Here is a 19,874-nt window from a genome sequence, read left to right as displayed (position 1 = left end):
GCACGTACGTACACAAAGAATCGAATGTGCAGCACGGGGAATTTGGCAGCCGAAAATCCATCCTGAGCGGAGTGGAAGGAATTCAAACACACCTGCTGCCTCCCGCACCAGAGCCCCAGCGTCTGTCTTCCAAAAGCCCCAACAGAAGTTTAAATATGGGGGTTTTTTTCCTCCTTTAGGCTCGAATTTAAGCGAAACAATAGACTTTGCAATTTTACGCTTTCCTCTTAGTTCATCTACTGGCAACGTGAAATCTTGTAAGGCTTCTCTTAAGCTGTGAACGTGCAAAAGGAACCTCGGTGAGCACCACGTCTGCTCCCAAAGTCCCCAACTATCTCCCTTAACCCACCCTTGGGAGGAGACCCACCTGCCCCAGGGGAGCCCAACCTTTGAGGGCAACGTCCTTTGGGGTTCCCGTGCAGAGGTCACTTGAATTGAGGTTGCGCAGAGAAATGTTGAGAGCTCGTGGACATTGTTCGGAGCCAATACCTGTGTGAGCATGGTTGGGTGCTCTTGGTGTGGTTGAAGTGGCTGCAATTAAGGACATGTCATTTCATGACCGTCAATGTGTTCTCCCTGGTTCCTGCAGCCTAGGTTAGATGTAATAGTAAGAAGGAGCAAGAAAAGCCTTAAAAAGTGGAGAACATAGAATCATTTTGGTTGGAAGAGACCCTCAGGATCATGGAGTCCAACCATAACCCAACTCTAGCACTAACCCACGTCCATGAGAACCTCATGTCCGTCTGTCCAGCCCTCCAGGGCTGGTGACTCCAGCACTGCCCTGGGCAGCCTGTTCCAATGCCCCACAGCCCTTTGGGGAAGAAATTGTTCCCACATCCAACCTCAACCTCCCCTGGCGCAACTTGAGGCCGTTTCCTCTGGTCCTATCACTTGCTACTTGGGAGCAGAGACCAACACCCTCCATGCTACAACCTCCTTTCTTGTGATCACTGTGGTCTTTCTTCGTTGGGTTTCCTGAGAGGCAATAAATAAAGAGAGCTCGATGGGTTAATTAAAAAACAAGATAACACTAATTTCTATCCATCCTTTTCTCCTCTCTGTCTTTAACTATAACATCTCAGTATTGAAAACAGAAATTTGATGTCAAATTTAGTTTGTGGAAACAATGTAAAATGAGCTGATGTTTCATATGCCGCTCGTGTTGGTCACTCAGCAATCCGCTCCGCTTGGAAGAGAAAAATACCTCCCAATCGGAGCGTTGATGGCTCATGGAGTGGAAATGGAGCGGGTGGGTGGGGTGGGGTTTTGTTGTTGTTTTGAGCTCATCCCCTTTTCCAGTCTGTTCAACATCTGGACCTTAAGTCATGTAACAGTTGCGTTTCCACCAGGCGGCCGTACGTCACGGCAACATGCCGACCCTTCCTTCGGCATCACGGAATCTGCGTAAATGGGCAATCTGGAGCGGCCACGTGTGTGCGAGGGGTGAGGAGCCCTTGGTGTGGGTGCACCGGCCGGCTCTGCGTGCGGCGTGTTGCGCTCCAGACATCAAGATCTTTCCCCTCTTTACTTATAACGTCAAATTACAGTTATAAAATTATATAGCAGAGATGAAGCAATTCAGTTCGCGCCCTTTAAGTCTTCCTACTGCCATAATTGGCAGCTGCTTTGCCCTGATACATCAGCAGAAGGAAGAGTGGTTCGAGCTCTTCATACGTTCATCTGTATTTAATCAACTTTTTGCTTCCAAAATGGCAGCTGCTTTGTATTTAATGGAAAATCAGGCTCTTCCCAATGGAAAGAATGTTATTCCCGAAGTGAATACAAAAGAAAAGCCACAAAAGAGGAGGATGAAATATGACATTTATGTTTTTTCTCGCTCGCTCCGGTTGTGCAGCCACGCGTCCCGATGGCGGCCGGGCCGCGGCTCTGGTGTGCGTCAAGTCACTCGGAAAGTCCCAGCTCATGGACTCAGGGACCACGTTAGGAGGCACAAACAGCACCAAGAAAAATTAGGGCTCCTTCATGCTTCTTGTGTACATATGGAGACACAAATGCTGCTTATTTATGGGTTTAACTCCTTTGCAGGCTGAGATGCCTCAAGTGTTGGGGCGCTGTGTTTTCCTTGACACCTCTTGTTGTAGGGTCTTGGTGTCTTTTTCAGAGTTGAACAATCTTTGTTGAGACCCAAGTGATGATGATGGGAGGAGGAGAAAATCACAGAATCACAGAATGGACTGGGTTGGAAAAGACCTCAGAGATCATCCAGTCCAACCCTTGGTCCAACTCCAGTCCATTGACTAGATCATGGCACTAAGTGCCATGTCCAATCTCAGTTTAAAAACCTCCAGGGCCGGTGAGTCCAGCACCTCCCTGGGCAGCCATTCCAATGCCTGACCACTCTCTCTGCAAAGAATTGCTTTCTAATCTCCAGCCTCAATTTCCCCTGGCAGAGTTGAAGCCCATGGCCCCTTGTCCTATTGCTGACTGCCTGGGAGAAGAGCCCAATCCCCACCTGGCTAGAACTGCCCTTCAGGTAGTTCTAGAGAGTGCTGAGCAGCTGGAAAAGAACCTGGGGATGTTGGTGACGGCAGCTGAACATGACCCAGCGTGTGTCAAGGTGGCCAAGAGGCCGCCAGCATCCTGGCTGGTACCAGCACTGGTGTGGCCAGCAGGCCCAGGGCAGTGATCGTCCCTGTGATGGGACCTGGGGAGGCCAAACTGCGAATCCTGGGGGCAGTTTTGGGCCCCTCACAATGAGAAAGGCCTTGAGGTGCTGGAGCGAGTGGAGAGAAGGGAACGGAGCTGGTGAGGGGCTGGAGCACAAGTGTGATGGAGCGGCTGAGGGACCTGGAGGGTTCAGCTGGAGAACAGGAGCTGAGGGGAGACCTTCTGATCTCTGAACTGCCTGAAAGGAGCTTTTGGAGCCAGGGGGGTCGGGCTCTGCTCCCCAGGAACAAGCGCCAGGAGCAGAGGAAACGGCCTCAAGTTGTGCCAGGGGAGGTTGAGGTTGGATCTGGGAACAATTTCTTCCCCAAAGGGCTGTGGGGCATTGGAACAGGCTGCCCAGGGCAGTGCTGGAGTCACTAGCCCTGGAGGGCTGGACAGACGGACATGAGGTTCTCAGGACATGGGGCAGTGTTGGACTTGGCTGTGCTGGGTTAATGGTTGGACTTGTTAATCGTAAAGGTCTTTTCTAACCAAAATGATTCTGTGCTTCTATTGTATGTTTCTTGTCCAGCAGGTCCATGGGTCCCTGTCCTGTCCCAAGGATTGCAGTGAATGTGCAGCACCGTCCTCTCTCTGTCTGCTGCTCATGGTTGCTTGCAGTGTTTGTATTTAAATGTCAAAATATCATAATTCAGAGCTGGGGGGAAGGCTGCCAAACTGCCACAGTGACAAGTTAAAAGCCTCAGATTTTTCCAATAGAGTAAACGCTGCAGTTCGGTTTGGGATTCCCTCCCGCTGAGGCGCAGGAGATGTTGATCCACGCCATGGAGATACCTTCTGGGGAAAGGAGAGGTGGTTTGAGCTGTTGTGACGTGCTCTGTCCTAGTATTTTGGGCTTTGCGGTGGTTTTTGTAGCTGCTCCAGCGCTGGCCCCTGCACCTCCCTGTCTCACCATCCCTCAGTGCAGGGAGTTGACGCCAGCATTTGCGGTGCAGCTCAAATCAAGTGGCAAACGAGGATAAAGCAGATTGTTCCTCGAGTGTTTCAAAGCATAACGTGATCGTATGCCTGACCTGGACTGGCAGGAGTCCTTTCCCACCCATTTTTGGTCCTTGCACAGGTCTTTGAAGCATCTCAGGAGACCAACCAGCAGCTGGATACTCCAACGCAGACCCTGCTCATTTGGGTGAACCAGGCTGTGCACACAACTGTTTCCATGCTATAGACTTAAAAAAACCCCATTAATTAAAGATATCCTGCCATGCACTCGCATGGTATGCAAGTAAAAAGACACACATCTTGGAAACTGAATCCTCTGTTTCCTTGTGTGTTTTGCATATGTGCATAAGCAAAAAAGACCCCAAACATCTCTTGCAGTTCCCAGCTTAAGCTTTGCTCTAAACTGCTGAGCGCCTGCAAAAAGGCCTCTGCCCCGTTGTGTGTGTCTCTGTAAAGCTTCCCTATGCTCAAAAGCTGAGTCCCGAGGTATTTCCCTTATCCACTTTCTGCCCTTCCTTCTAGTTGTTTATTTCTTATTCAAAAAAAAACCAAAATAGATGTTGCTTGTTGACTCTGCAGCGCAACCAAAGGGAGGGAAAAATCTTGTGTTCATGTGCATTCTCCTGTCCCGGAGCCTCTTCTGTCCTGGATCCTACGATTCTATGTGCTTACAAAGTCCTTGAGCTGTGCTTTCACTTTTGGGTGTGTTTGCTCCAGCTTGTAGGCAAATAGATGAAGTTTGTGGTGCCAAGACCCCTCGATGCCTACGCAGGAAAAATCTTGGTTAGTCCACAAATGAAGTCACGTTTGGTGAAAGACCAAAACAAACCCAAACCCAATGAAAATCAGAATAAAATAACATATAAAAGAGAAGCCAAGCCCTTTCAGCTCTGCCTACGGGGGCCGGTTGCGATTGTCGCCCCCGATGCCGTTACTTCTGTGCTGCTCTGCGTTTCAGCCTTGAGTCTCCCAGCAGCTTCAGCCCAAATAGCCTCCAGCTGTTGACCTTGGGCATCTTTGACACAACCAGACTCTTAGGGTTTTCTGCTTTGATTGGAATGCGAGGGGTTTTGTATCAGGCTGCAGCGGTTGGCCTAGCTGGCTGGTTTATTTTTTGTGTGGTGAGGATAATTGCTGTATTTGCTTTTCTTTCCCCTTTTCTTTTTTATTTGTCTGGTGGCCTCTCAGCTTCTGTTGGGAGCTCGGCTTTGCCATGTGTTTGTCTCGCTGCTGTATCTGTGACAGCCTGTTTTCCCTTTAGTACCCAAAATAGAATATAAGTGGTAAATGTTTACTTCTAAAAATGACACCCCGTCGATTCTTTTAAATACCGCTGGAAGGCAGCCACTTAAACACGGGCTTGGGCTCAGCTTTCGCGTGAGTTTGAAAGCAATCCCGCTTCACGCAGAGGACGGTGGCCTTCCAGGTTGGTTGGAGCAGCTGCCCTTTTTGCTCTTAAGACTCTGTCAGCTTTCCAGGTGAGTGGGTCCTCACACGAGGCAAATTTCTCTTGAAATTGTCTTAGTTGACGTGGCTTTAAGGTGTTGTTCTTCATAGGTTTAGTGTTCTGAACCTGAGACACTTAAGTGGTGGAAGGCTGTCTCTTGAAGCCTGGTAGGGATGGTCAAAGTCATGGGTGGACCAAAATCCTGGTTTCACTCAATAAAGGGTACGACAGTGGTGACAATCTGTGTAAATCTGGTGATTTGCTAATGGCAACGAAGCTTCTTCCATAGGTGACTACAACCTGCCCTGCTCCCAGCCCAAGTCATCGGGGGGAGAGGGAGGATGAGCAACGCCTGCTATTTGTCCTACACAGACCGTGCGTCCTCCTCCCCAACCAGAACCGTTGTTCATCGTGTCACTTTGGCATGGCGGGTCCTGGGCAGAAACAGGCCTTTCTCATTCCTGCTAAAGCAGGATTCAAATGTCTGTCCCATCCACTGCGAGTAGCAGGATGGATGTTGGGGCTGTTGGAAGGGAGGCTGTTGACATGAAGGCGATGCCATTGACCATACCAGTGGGTCCCAGCTGTGTGTTGAATCCAAAATGCCTTCCTCAAACACATGTGCAGTCATTTCTTCTCCCTTCCTAAGTCTGGGCATCAGCAAACCTTTAACTTCATGATATGAAGACCTGATGGGGGTCCAAGGCTGAGGAGCATCGTAGACGTCCAAGGCTGAGGAGCATCCTAGAGGTCCAAGGCTGAGGAGCATCCTAGGCTGGGGAGCATTCCTTTCCTCCCACAAATGTTGCTCATCGCCAGCCTTCTCTTGTTGGCTGGAAGGTTTCTTCTTCATTTCCTTGGCAAATTTCACAACCACATGGAGATCAACTTGCAGCTTTGGTGCCAGTTGCCTTTTCCAAGTCTGCAAGTCAACACACTGGCTTCGGTGTTTAGCTCCTGGCGTGACTTCACGGAGCCAGGGATCAAATGCGGAGCTTGACTGTGGCTGAAATCAAAAAGCGACCGTTAATATTCGTGTATCAGTCACCTCTCATGTCCCACACAGGTCATGCCTAACGCAGAGTGACAGGGCTCAGCCCGCCCTATGTTCCCTGCTGGAGACCAGGAACGGTCTGCTCTCCTCTCTCTGTAACACAAACAATTTGGGGAGGAAAAAGTGGTATCTTCTTCTTAATAAGGGTTCTGCAAAGCCAAGTGAATAGATAAAGTTAATTAAGAGTTGCTCTCTTGATGTCTAATGTGAAGCTCATACTCTCAGGGATGGATATGATTTTGTGGAATGTGTGGTGTTGTCGGACCATATAGCACTTAACGAGTCTAATTGTCTCCTGGACAAAGACACTACATTGATTCTCTTTTTATGTTACACATAAAAACTCTCAGAAAAATTAACTTTTCTTTTTGCTAATCTGTATTGTTTCCATCATTTGATGCTCTTGCTGTTGTGTTTTAACTTCATTTGGTTGCTTCCTTTCTCACACCTAATCTGGGCTTGGTTTAGCTGTGATATCCCGCGGTTCTCCAGATCAGCATCTTCCCTTTTAAACACTGGGGCAGATGTTTTCTCTGTCTTTCCTTCAAACTGCTCAGTGCTCTGAGGCCGCTAGAAAAGGAACATCGATGTAGGGAGCTCCCGTGTGCCTTGTCCCTCCAGCGGGTCTATGTGATCCCATCCTGTGGGTCTGTAGGTACAATTTTTGGTTTGGGATCATGTTCCCTGTGCTGCTGCTTCTCTGTGCCATCAGGTCTGCACCCATAGAGGCTGGTATGGTCAAGCTGGTCATTGATGCCAACTGAACTCCTGCATTCAGAGGGGACACCAGTATAAGTTGGGGAACGACCTATTAGAGAGCAGTGTAGGGGAAAGGGACCTGGGGGTCCTGGGGACAGCAGGGTGACCAGGAGCCAGCACTGGGCCCTTGTGGCCAGGAAGCCAATGGTACCTGGGGTGGGTTAGAAGGGGGTGGTCAGTAGGTCAGAGAGGTTCCCCTGCCCCTCTGCTCTGCCCTGGGGAGACCACACCTGGAATATTGTGTCCAGTTGTGGCCCCTCAGTTCCAGCAGGACAGGGAACTGCTGGAGAGAGTCCAGCGCAGCCACCAAGATGCTGAAGGGAGTGGAGCATCTCCCGTGTGAGGAAAGGCTGAGGGAGCTGGGGCTCTGGAGCTGGACAAGAGGACACTGAGGGGGGACTCATTCATGGGGATCAATATGGAAAGGGGGAGTGTCAGGAGGATGGAGCCAGGCTCTTCTGGGTGACAACCAGTGACAGGACAAGGGGCAATGGGTTCAAACTGGAACACAGGAGGTTCCACTTGAATTTGAGAAGAAATTTGTTCGGGATGAGGGTGGCAGAGCCTGGCCCAGGCTGCCCAGGGGGTTGTGGAGTCTCCTTCTCTGCAGACATTCCAACCCGCCTGGACACCTTCCTGTGTAACCTCATCTGGGTGTTCCTGCTCCATGGGGGGATTGCACTGGATGAGCTTTCCAGGTCCCTTCAACCCCGGACATTCTGGGATTCTGTGACACCTTTGGAGACCACCCTGCCAAGGGTGGGCATTGCTGTGCCAGCCTGTGGCTTGTCCAATGCAGAGGAGGATGCCTCTTCTTTGAGGATGGTGAGAGCCTGGCCCAGGTTGGGCAGAGAGGTGGTAGATGAACCATCCCTGGAGACATCCCAGGCCAGGCTGGACGGGGCTCTGAGCAACCTGAGCTGGTGAAGATGTTCCTGCTCATGGCAGGGGTGGCACTGGGGGAGCTGGGAAGGTCCCTTCAACCCAAACTGTTCTGTGATTCTTGACAATCTGTTTTGTTTGGGGCTTTCACATGTTGCTCCAGGATGTCTTCATCCTACATACACTCATAGAAACATTTTAGTTGAAAAAGACCCTCAAGATCATCAAGTCCAACCGTTCCCCCCATCCTGGCACTGCCCCATGTCCTGAGAACCTCATGTCCGTCTGTCCAACCCTCCAGGGATGGCGATTCCACAAGTTGTTGAGTGCAGATCTGCAGATTTTTAATAGCAAAAAAACCCACCCACCCAACCAACCAAACCTCCCCCAAATCCAACAAAAAAGCCCAACCCCAAAGCCTTACAAAATCCACTTTGTCAAAATTGAAAATGGATTTCTGGGTAACTAATAAGAGACTTGATTGTTTTTAAGTAAACCTCTTAAAACCAACAGAGTTACCTATTGTACATTTGTTTTTACTGCTTGGGAGGTGTGAACGTGTCTGGGTATGGTTTGGGGGTTTTGCCATCTTCAGTGACTGCAGAACAATTGGAGGGTTTTTTTGTATAAAAAGGCAATTAAAAATGCATCAGGGTGGTGTTAAGAACCTGGCAAATCAGGCTGGCGCGGGCAGGGCAGGAAATTTTCCTCTTAAGAGTTAGCGGAGCTGATTTACTGATTTTGCCCGTGGTTTAGTGAGATTTGGGACTCTGACGCTGCCGACATGAAGGACAGTCCAGAGACATCTGGGGCAGGAGGAGATGGTGCCGGGGGAGCTGCAGGGTCTGGACTCCTTGTGCCTGCACCCAAAGTATCCACTGGGGTTATTTGCAGTTTTATGCTGCCAAACAGTTGCTCATTATTGTAGCATCACATTTCCATCTTCTGCAAAATATCCCACCAGTGTCGCGTTATGAATTGGAGAAGTCAGCAAATTCGATGTTGGAATTATAAGGGCAGCTTGTGGTGTTTATAGAAAAGCGGACATTTAGTATGGAGGAATCGAAGTTTTTTGGCCCACTTTTCTGTTGCGTGAAGCCCGTGGATTTGCACGTCTAAATATACCGAATCACATCAATCCTGATGCTCGTCGCGGATTTCAAAAAAGGAATTCTGCTGGTAGCGAAAAGCAAAAATAATTGGAGATTCTGAGACCATTTGAAAGCTGTCAGGCTTCATTTTTCATGGGAATGCTGCATTAATTCTGCGGCGAGCTGGTGGAAGTGTGTTCGGGGCTACAATAGCACTTTTGTTTGCTTTTTAGTGGCCACATTGCACCTAATTTTGCCCGAGCAAAACGCAGGAGGCACGGGCAGGTTCCTCCCCCATGGAGCTGGAGGTGCTTCAGCAGGATGTGGTCCCTTGGACAACCATCTCGGGCCTCTCCTGGGACCCTCTGGTCGGTGGCCGTTGCCACCCGGTGCCACCACGGTGGCCGTGGCAGCGGTAGGTGAGCGCAAGGAGCCCCCTCTCCCCCGTATTCCTGATTGCGCCTTAAGATTAATGAGTATTTATTTTAACAACCATTCCGTTTCAGTAGCTTTTAATGAGTCCTTTGATAGCGAGTTCCTTAATTAACGAGGCAGCCTTTCAGCGTTTCCTTTCCCTAATTGTTAACATATTTACTGTTTTCAAACACAAAGCGCTCCCGTGAGCAGTGCCTGTGCTGACCTTCCTCCTGGGAGCCCCGAGGCTTCCATCTGCTGCCCAGGGGTGAAAAACAGATGGCAAGAGGTGATTTCATGACTCCTGAAGCGTGGTTGGGTCGGTTGAGTAGCCCATGGAGGTGTGCTCTGCTAGGTGCCCCTTGATTGTGTCTTCTTGTGTTCAGAGGTTTGGTTATGCCCTTTCAGTGGTTGACGTGGCCTCGAGAAACCTCTCTGGTCGTCCTACCCGTGTGCTCAGAGGAAGCTTTGGTGGGACAGGGACGACAGCGTTGCCTTGAGAGAGATGTGGAAACCCCAGTCTTAGACCCCAACAACAAAGCGGTTGCACCGAAGGACATGGGCAGAGGGATCCATTGCCAGAAATGTGCTTAGACACCGATTTGAGTCTCAAAACAAACCACCCATGGCTTTTGTTCTGATAATATGCTCATAATTCCTTCATTTCACTGAATGTTGGACCAAGCTGGAGCTTGGTGGGGGTGTCTGTGCAGGCACTTGGTTGTCTTGGCCATTGAGCTCTGTCAGCTTTCATCTGTGATCCCCATTCTCCCTCATACAAATCCAGTTCGTTTTTAATGAGGTTTTTGAAGGTCTGGAATAAACGAGTGATACTCTAGAGCAGTTCTGGACTTGCTTCATGCGATTTTAAGGTTTTCAGTTTCCTGTCAAGTTGATAAATGAGAGTTTGGTGACTTTAAGGTGTTTGTTTTTACCCCTTCTCTGCAGACATCTCAGGTGGTGATCGCGTTCCTCCTCCTTCGCTTTCCAAATCTCATCTTGTATTTTAGGTAAACGGTTCCTGAGCTGGAGGGGCCGCAGTGTTCGGGTAGGTAAAGCATTTCTGGAACACAGGCAGGGCCCGAGCTGGTTCGGAGCGGGATCAGGATGTAACCCTGCGATTTCTCGATGCGCCGGCATGGGGAGAGCCCTTGGGAGTGTCACCGGTTCCGCCACGCGCTCACCAAACTCATCAGGGTAATTAGCAGCAGGTCTGAGCCATCCCGGCGGCTCCTTTGAACCGCGGGGTTTTCTAGGAGCAGCGATGTCTAGGGATGACATCTCGGAGGCAGCCGGCGCCACCTCGGTGCCAAGGCGCATGTCCCGATGCCGCTGCCGTGGGTGGTGCCGCGAATGGTTTCGGGAGGGGGGTGGAAAACACGTCCATCGCGAGCTCGGCTCCCTGTTTGCCGGGCGGGTGAGCAAGGGCTTTTCCTCCCAGCACCGCATGAGAGCTGAAAAATGAGCCAGGGAGAAAAAGAACCTGCTACAAAGTCAACCTCAACCTTGCCAAAGAGCCAAGATGGGCACTTTGCAATATGAGGATGTGCTTGATATCTGCTGGCGTTGCAGCCCAAACCATCCCGAATGCGAACCCGAACACCCTTCTGCGCTTCCAGCAGCAGCTTGTTAGTGGTGATATATCCATCTTTTCTGCCTGTCAGCAACAGCTGCTTACCAAGCAGATATTGCACTGTATTTCGGGGGAAACACTCTGAAATTGATGTTCGGGAGCCATTGGTGATCTTAGAAGGAGCTGCATCTGCTGCGCTGAGTGTAGGGGTGAGGTAGAAAAGGATTAGGTTCAGCCTTATTTATAAGGTTGGGTTCAGTCCTATTTATAAGGCTAGGTTCAGTCTTATAAATAAGAATGAAAAATGTGAGTTCTGGAATGGTTTTAAATCTCGGTGCCCAGGGAGGGAGATGCTGGTGGTCCCTGGTGGTACCTTCTTTTCTCTAGCCAGACGTTTAGTGCAATGATTTAAACCCCTGTGGCATCTCTAAGCCCTCTAATAGTAAATATAAGGAAAAATGGATTAATGCTTAAAAGGCGGAAAAAAATACCTGTATATACTTTTGTCTTTCATCCAGTAATATTAGATCCAAACTGTCAGGCGTCTGTATGTTCTTAAATCCAAGATGAAAGACCAGGTCTTTTTTAGAGCAGAATGTTTTTTAGGTGTTTCAACCTGAAGAATAGTGGAAATAAGAGGTCGGGTTCTCAGCTGGCACAAGAGGATTCGGCTTTAGGGTTTTCAAAGACACAGTGCACTTTTGCACCTGAAATGAGTTGTGGGCCTGGCCAAATCCTGCGTGAAAGGGGAAGGTTGAGCCAAAAGCTGCTCCTGGGCTTCTTGGTTGGATCCCTGTTACCATCTCTTCAACAAACTGCAGCAGAAAATACCGGCAAAGAATGTCCTAACGTGCCACTTTTTGTGGCAGAGCCTCAGCAGAGTTGTTGTGCTGTCAAGCCCTGATGATTCAATTAGTTTTTCCATCCCGTCTTCCTCTCGTTCGGCTTATTAACTTGACATTTCACCTCAGTTATTTGCTCATCTTCACCCTGTCACTTGTCGTTCAGTCTGTATTGGGGCAGGCCTGGCCGGAGGAATGTGTGCACGGGGCAGGCGTGTTGGCTGCGGCTCCTGCAGGCCCAGCTGACCCGTTAGGTACCTCCACACCTGCTGCTCTGACCCTTGCTTGGGATGCAACAAGGTTGCTCCTCTTCAATTTTTGTCAACGGGGCAGAAAACCAGCCTCAGAGTTTTCCTTTTGACTTCACCCGGGGTTATAGAATCATTTTGGTTGGAAGAGAACCTCAAGATCATTGAGTCCAACCATAACCCAACTCTAGCACTAAACCATGTCCCTGAGAACCTCATGTTCGTCTGTCCAGCCCTCCAGGGCTGGTGACTCCACCACTGCCCTGGGCAGCCTGTTCCAATGCCCCACAGCCCTTTGGGGAAGAAATTGTTCCCCACATCCAACCTCAACCTCCCCTGGCGCAACTTGAGGCCGTTTCCTCTGCTCCTGGCGCTTGTTCCTGGGGAGCAGAGCCCGACCCCCCTGGCTCCAAGCTCCTTTCAGGCAGTTCAGAGATCAGAAGGTCTCCCCTCAGCTCCTGTTCTCCAGCTGAACCCCCCAGGTCCCTCAGCTGCTCCCATCACACTTGTGCTCCAAGTTGAGCATCTTCAAAGCTTCTCCAAGGCTTCCAACCCTCTGTACAAACTCCGGCTGATATGCAAGTGTGAGCTGATGGGGGGGATTTTCTCTTGCTCTTCCAAGCAGGGTAAGGAGCCCTGTCCCCCGTGTGGTGGGGGACACGGTGAGTCCCAGGACAGAGCGGTGGTCCCAGGACATGGCTGCAGAGCTTTGCTTTCTCATCCTCTGCTTCCACCTGCATCTTCTGCTCAAGTTTTCACAGGTGAAAACTACTCAATCATAGCAAAAGCTCAAGTGTCTGTTGGGAGTAATGAAGAAAAATCACAGCCAGGTAGTGACGCGCTTCCCACCGTGGTTGGGGATGAGGAATTGGCACAAGCGGTGTTTTAAATAACCAAATGTGTCAGAGGGGCACGACTAAATGATGGAAAGCAAAGGAAAACATGCAGTGCTCCGCTAAACCTTATGGTTGCCGTGCTTCATCTTCATTTTAGTGGAGGTGTTTGTTTGGAGGTGAGTAATGATCGTTCCTGGAACCTGGGAACAGCGGTGAAGAGTGGAGATGAAGTACCTGCCCCGCAATGCGTGGGTCAGCTCTTTTTATTTCTTAAATAAAAGATTGTATTTTACCCTCCTGCTGAAGGTGAATATGACCCGAAGATCCAAACCAGCTTTGCAAAACCAGTAAGAACATTTCCCAGCACATGCATCCAACATTTGCTCATCTCTCCGTTCTGCAGCAATGAAACTCGCGGCCCGAAACACCACGTAAACCCCTCGTATTAATCCCAATTTAAATACAATTTGTAAAGTGCTCGTAAAAATCTGTGTGATCTCCCCAAGCCACTCCTTGATGTCAGGAAAGCGTGCTGAAGTCTTTTGTGTGCCTTTGAAAACATAATCTCCTGCTGAAGCTGTTTTCAGGGTAGAGCCATTATCCAGAATTACTGTATTATGGTGGGGTTCCACGTACCGCCATAGGGATCGCATCGGCCGAGGCGTTTGTGCGAGTCTGTGCTCTTGTGCCAAAGGATTTCCCCATTTTTATGGGTTTAAATCTGTTGCAGACCCATGCAAATCTCACCTGCCAATTCTTATCTACCCGAATCTTACCTGCCACAAATTTTGGATGGCACACAGCAATGCTTGAGGAATGGGGGGAACCTTTTGAGCATTTGGAAATGAGGGAGGAATTCAGATAGGATGAAAAACAAAATGCTCCCACGTGTTCGGTGCCCCAAAGAGATGCTTGGTTTGAATTCACTGAGACCGTGGCACCTGTAACCTGTGGGACTTGCTGCTGCGATGCAAAATATGTTCAGTAAAAATGAAAGAAACTTCAGATTTTTAAGTGCTGTGTGTTTGAGATGGTCTGAGTTTGCTTAATGACCTTATGGGTGCTTTAATTTTCCTCCCATGCTTCTGGTCAGACTGGATTGTCTGAAGCACTTGGCTGCATGCAGCGTGTGCTCCCCGCTTGCTCCCCTCTTGGTCATTGAGAGGACCGGGCTTCTACAAGGCAGAGCATCCGTGTTCTTCTTGGAAGGGTCTTGTCCTCTGTCCCTTGGTGGCATCTCAAGGGGATCAAGAACCTGTAGGTCTTCATGGAGGATCTCAGTTCTTCAGGTCTATGCCCATCAGGTTCCGTCTCTTCTGATGGAGGTTCTCCTGGTAGTGCATGCTTTGGCCAGGTCGGGGTGTGGGTACTCGAGCTTGGTGACCTGCTCATGGTCTTTCACAGGAGATGGAGCTTTGTGAACACCCGCCTGTCGTTCTCCATCCCATTCCCCACCATCATCCCTTTCCTTAATACCACTCTCTGAACACCCCGAGTCCTCAGAGGCATCCTGAGCTTCCCCCTGACAGTTCAATTCTGTCCATGCAGAGGCTTCACCCATAATCTGAAAATCAGCTGTTTCAAATTTCATAGCTCAAAAATTTAAGCGTGATAATTGAATTGTCTGTTGTTATTACTCTTCCCTTGCCTTCCTGCTGTTTCTCGATCAGAAAATGGAAGGCTGAGATCTCAGTTGTTCCTCAGCGGTGAAACATGACTGTGATGGCTCAGATAGTGAGACCACACCTGGAATCTTGTGTCCAGCTGTGGCCCCTCAGTTCCAGCAGGACAGGGAACTGCTGGAGAGAGTCCAGCGCAGCCACCAAGATGCTGAAGGGAGTGGAGCATCTCCCGTGTGAGGAAAGGCTGAGGGAGCTGGGGCTCTGGAGCTGGACAAGAGGAGACTGAGGGGGGACTCATTCCTGGGGATCAATATGGAAAGGGGGAGTGTCAGGAGGACGGAGCCAGGCTCTTCTGGTGACAACCACTGACAGGACAAGGGGTAATGGGTGCAAACTGGAACACAGGAGGTTCCACTGAAAGATGAGAAGAAACTTGTTCCTGGTGATGGTGGCAGAGCCTGGCCCAGGCTGCCCAGGGGGGTTGTGAAGTCTCCTTCTGTGCAGACATTCCAACCTGCCTGGACACCTTCCTGTGTAACCTCATCTGGGTGTTCCTGCTCCATGGGGGGATTGCACTGGATGAGCTTTCCAGGTCCCTTCCAACCCCTGACACTCTGGGATTCTGTGAAGGACAGTAGTTGCGAGATGGAGCACTCCCTGAAGATCCCCTAGCAGATGGAACACATTAAAGAGGTTGGACTGGCTCTGAAGCAGTTCCTCATGCATTTTGCTCTTGCTGGCTGTACTCAGTGTCCGTTTTCTGTTGCAGGGGAAGGTGGCGCAGACAGCCTGCATGTCGGCATGCAAGCACCTCTCCACCTCGCTGATGCAGCTGCTGCTGGAGGCCGAAGTGCGGCAGCTGACGCTGGGCGCCCTGCAGCAGTTCAACCTGGACGTGGAGGAGTGCGAACGTAAGACACCGAATCATCTTGCTTTTTTCCATGTCTCGCTCTGCCCCGTTGTGTGTTGGGACCCAAACCAGTGGTTTTAGTGGTGCTGAGTTATTTGGGACGGGTGAAAGCCTGTGGAGCAAACTGGCCTGTCCACGGTGACACTTGGCAGTATCTTCAGGACAGAAGCAGCCCAGTAAATCCTAAGAGATCAAAGCTTTTTCTTCTTAAATGCTTCTTGATGCTTTCCAGACCATCCCTGCTTTTGGAGATGGAGTATTTGGAGTGGGTAAAACATGAGGAGAGCTCAAAAAAATCATTTACTGATGAGTGCTTCTGAAAACGATAACTGGCTTGTGCTCTTTAGAAGTCCTGGTCCTCTCCTGACCTCAGCTGTTTGTCGTCTCTATGTGCTGCAGGGAACTTTTTCTCAAAGCAAGCTCTGTTTGCGAAATCACTGTTATGGAGAAAAGGTGTCTTGTGACAAAACAGTGACATGTGCTCGAGGTGTGCGTGGGGCGTCGCGGTGCCAGCCATGCCTCTGCGCTCCACCTGCTTGCTTTGGTTCCTCGACTTTACACCCGAATTAGCTCTGAAGTCCCAACGTTTCCCTCAAGTCGCTCATGAACCTGCTCAACAAAAGGGTTAAAAAATGCAGCACAAAACTAACAAAACTTCTTCTTTTCTCCCTGTTTTTGTAATGAAGCTAAAGCAGGGTGAGCACATTGTGCACAGGAACTTCTCTCCCTTAGGAGGGTGATGGGTTTATTACTGAGATTAATATTGGGATGGATTAGCCACCGTGGCTGTGGAAAACGCAGAGCTTGATAGGGTTGGTAAAGACTTCAAGAAATCTTTGATAAAGTATTTTGGGGGAGTTTGATTTTTTTTTGCAAATACCCACATTTTTGGCTTTCTCAGTTGATGTGGAGATGGAGATGTATCTTGTGTAGAACACGATAGACCTGTTTATTGCAGAGTCTTCTGAAATGTTCTTTGGCCCTATGTGACTCCCATTTAACTCCTCAGGAAAATAGTCCCTGGCCTCAGTGCAAATGGTGTCGGAGAATAAACGGGTGGATTTGCTTTTCCCATCTCTGATAACTCAGTGAAATAAGTTGTGTTGGTTTTATCATCGTCTGCCACTTAACACTGTCAAAAATGATGTTTTACCCTTCATAAAACATTTTGCTGGTCGTTTTTTCGTTCATCTTCACACATCAATAGTGAGATTCGATTTATTCCTGAGGAATATCACCCACTAAGATTTTTGGTCTTTCTAGCGGGTATTTTTTAATGTTCTTTTCGTCATTCACAGAATCACAGAAGGGACTGGGTTGGAAAAGACCTCAGAGATCATCCAGTCCAACCCTTGGTCCAACTCCAGTCCATTGACTAGATCATGGCACTAAGTGCCATGGCCAATCTCAGTTTAAAAACCTCCAGGGCCGGTGAGTCCAGCACCTCCCTGGGCAGCCATTCCAATCCTGACCACTCTCTCTGCACAGAATTGCTTTCTAAACTCCAGCCTCAATTTCCCCTGGCAGAGTTGAAGCCCATGGCCCCTTGTCCTATTGCTGATGCCTGGGAGAAGAGCCCAATCCCCACCTGGCTAGAACTGCCCTTCAGGTAGTTCTAGAGAGTGCTGAGCTCAGCTCTAAGCCTCCTCTTCTCCAGACTAAACAAGCCCAGCTCCCTCAGCCTCTCCCCATGGTTCTTGTGTTCCAGTCCCTTCCCCAGTCTTGTTGCTCTTCTCTGGACCCGCTCCAGCACTTCAATCTCTTTCCTGAGCTGAGGGGCCCAGAACTGAACACAATACTCCAGGTGTGGCCTCCCCAGTGCAGAGCACAGGGGAAGGATCACTGCCCTTGTCCTGCTGACCACGCTGGTTTGGATACAGGACAGGACACCATTGGCCTTCTTGGCCACCTGGGCACACTGTTGGCTCATGTTGAGCTTCTGTCCATTAGCACCCCCAGGTCCCTTTCTGCCTGACTGCTCTCCAGCCACTCTGTGCCCAGCTTGGAGCGCTGCAGGGGGTTGTTGTGGCCAAAGTGCAGGACCCGGCACTTGGCCTTGTTGAACTTCATCCCACTGGAATCAGCCCATTGTTCCAGTCTATCCAGATCCCTCTGCAGAGCCCTCCTGCCTTCCAGCAGGTCGACACTCCCTCCCAACTTGGTGTCATCAGCAAATCTGCTGATGATGGTCTCAATCCCCTCATCTAAATCATCAATAAAGTTGTTAAATAATATAGCACTCTCAGCTTCATACCCTGGGAGAAACATCCTTGCTTAATGTATCATATCCAAAACTTGCAGCTATATCATGTGTTGTACTGCAAGCAATACCTTATTTTTCTTTCAGAACCTTCAGCCCTAAATTCTGACTAATCTGTGTCTCATCTGTGCGTCGTGTTCCCAGCGATGTCACTGAGAATAATAGGAAGCATTTGCCATTAATAACATTTTCCGTCGTTTTCTTTTGATGCAAACACACTCGTAGCCCCGCAGCTTTCCGCCCCATCGCTAACGCGGGTCACTAAGCCGCATCCTTTCCTTGAAAGCCCCCGACGCTAAGTAAAACGGATGGCATTTAATACCAGGTTTAAAAGCACTATTCCTTAAATTCCAGTCGCTTTGCGAGACAAAACCGGGAGCACTCAGACGTTTAAGAGCAGGTGACGCCAACCTGAGCGGTGGGGCCGGTGACCTGGCCCGAGATGCCGTCGCGGATGCTGGTGCCGTAACCTCCCGATCCATCACTGTCAGCCCTGAACGCTGAACCCAGACAAGGTCTTTTTCTTCCTTTTTGGCAGCAAAACGTGTTCCCTCGTCCCCGTGGGTTTGTCTGGTGGCTTTGCTGACACGGGGGATAACTGAAATTCTGTTTTTGAGAAGCGGGGCGTCAGTATTTCAATTTTGAGAAAAGCCAAATCTGAGAGTGAACGGGTATATTCAGAAAATACGTTTCATTTTGCAAGGGTTTCCTTCCTTCCTTCCTTCCTTCCTTCCTTCCTCCCTTCCTTCCTCCTTTCCTTTCCTTTCCTTTCCTTTCCTTTCCTTTCCTTTCCTTTCCTTTCCTTTCCTTTCCTTTCCTTTCCTTTCCTTTCCTTTCCTTTCCTTTCCTTTCCTTTCCTTTCCTTTCCTTTCCTTTCCTTTCCTTTCCTTTCCTTTCCTTTCCTTTCCTTTCCTTTCCTTTCCTTTCCTTTCCTTTCCTTTCCTTTCCTTTCCTTTCCTTTCCTTTCCTTTCCTTTCCTTTCCTTTCCTTTCCTTTCCTTTCCTTTCTTTCCTATCTTTTACCTGAAAGCTCCAGTGCAAATCTCAGCATCCTTATAACACCAGTTGCACATTGACTTTACGTCTCTGCCCTCCACCCTTTTCCTCTCCCCAGGCCTCCGAGCATTCCACAGTTCAGTGGCTTTATCACGTAATTATCATATTAAAATCAGATTTGGGGGCTGTTTGGAGCACTTGCAGTGAGTTGTGTGATGTGGGAGCAGGGCTTCACAGTTTCAATCCTGGATTTTATTGGGCTTTTGTTCCAGTCTCCTGTGAATGCCAAAGGTATAAGCTGGTTAAGAGAGCGATGGGGCAAATTAATGAAAGGATTTAGTGGTATATTAAGCCTGGTTTGAAGGTGGTGCAGATAATTTGCTCTATATTAGAAATAACATGTATTACAAGAAAACGGGTGTATATACACAGTAGATAAACTATTGTAGAGGTGAAAAGAATGATGGTGTAGGCTTAAAAACAAGACATGGGTAAATTAATTCTCAAGACATGGGGCAGTGCCAGGGGTGGGTTAACGGCTGACTCGATGGTCTTTTCCACCCAAAACGATTCAATCAGGCCGAGGTTGGGCACCAGGCACGTGTGACCTTGGGTGGTGCTTGGGACAAGGTCAGGGTCGTGATGGGACCTCTTGGCCGTGCTATCAATTCCCTTTCCCTAGAAACGTGCTGGTTTTGCATGCTCAAAGCGCCAAGTATCTACAGCTCATTAATTTTATGAGCTTTGAAAAGAAAGCTTTTGGAAGAGTCAAGTAGTAAAATTAAATATAAAGAGCCAAATATTGCATGTCTTGATGTCACGGTCCGTTCGGCAATGGGCTCGTGATGGTTCTTTTACCTTGATCTCAGAGAGCAAAATTAAGGCGACCAAAATGCCAAGAGGTTATGATTCAATCAAGCAGTGTTACTTTATTAATTTGCCTGTAAAGCGGCATGTGATAGAGGGAAAGAGTGAGAAAGAGAAAGGGGAAAGAAACAGGGAAAAGTAAAAGTAAAGATGAGCAATGAGGTTGCGTTTATCACCAGTTGAGTTCCAGAAGCTCCCTCTGGTCTCCGGTCCCGTGGAGTCCTGCTGGTCCTCCGTCGTGGTTCAGGGTCCTCTGGTGGGAAGATCTTCAATGGTGTCCATTCTGGTCTCACCTTTTATGCTTCTTCACCCCCCTTGCTCCCATTGTTTCAGGCCAGTCTCCGCCTTGATTTTGCATCCCAGGCTCGTACTGCGCAGGCTCGAGAGATTCACGCTTTCTTTTGGCAACGCTTACGTGTCCAGCATTCAGGGGTCTTTCTCTGGTCC

At 49.3% G+C, this 19,874-nt stretch overlaps 1 protein-coding gene across 8 annotated transcripts in view; it reads left to right on the top strand.

Annotated features, from left to right (window-relative positions):
- Positions 1–19,874, top strand: part of EXOC6B (exocyst complex component 6B) — a 315,683-nt gene that overhangs the window by 207,803 nt on the left and 88,006 nt on the right. For all 8 annotated transcript variants that reach the window (XR_010472016.1, XM_065060168.1, XM_065060170.1 and 5 more), the window contains one exon: positions 15,165–15,306. Coding sequence is in view for 7 of the 8 variants with exons in the window: in XM_065060168.1 (XP_064916240.1) it covers positions 15,165–15,306 (142 nt within the window). In the remaining variant the exon portion in view is untranslated. The remainder of the gene's footprint in view (positions 1–15,164; positions 15,307–19,874) is intronic.

The sequence above is a fragment of the Columba livia genome, chromosome 4 (genome assembly GCF_036013475.1).
Source record: "Columba livia isolate bColLiv1 breed racing homer chromosome 4, bColLiv1.pat.W.v2, whole genome shotgun sequence".
Classification (NCBI taxonomy): domain Eukaryota; kingdom Metazoa; phylum Chordata; class Aves; order Columbiformes; family Columbidae; genus Columba; species Columba livia.
The sequence above is the reverse complement of the archived record's forward strand: the minus strand, read 5'-3'. Positions and strand labels throughout refer to the sequence as shown.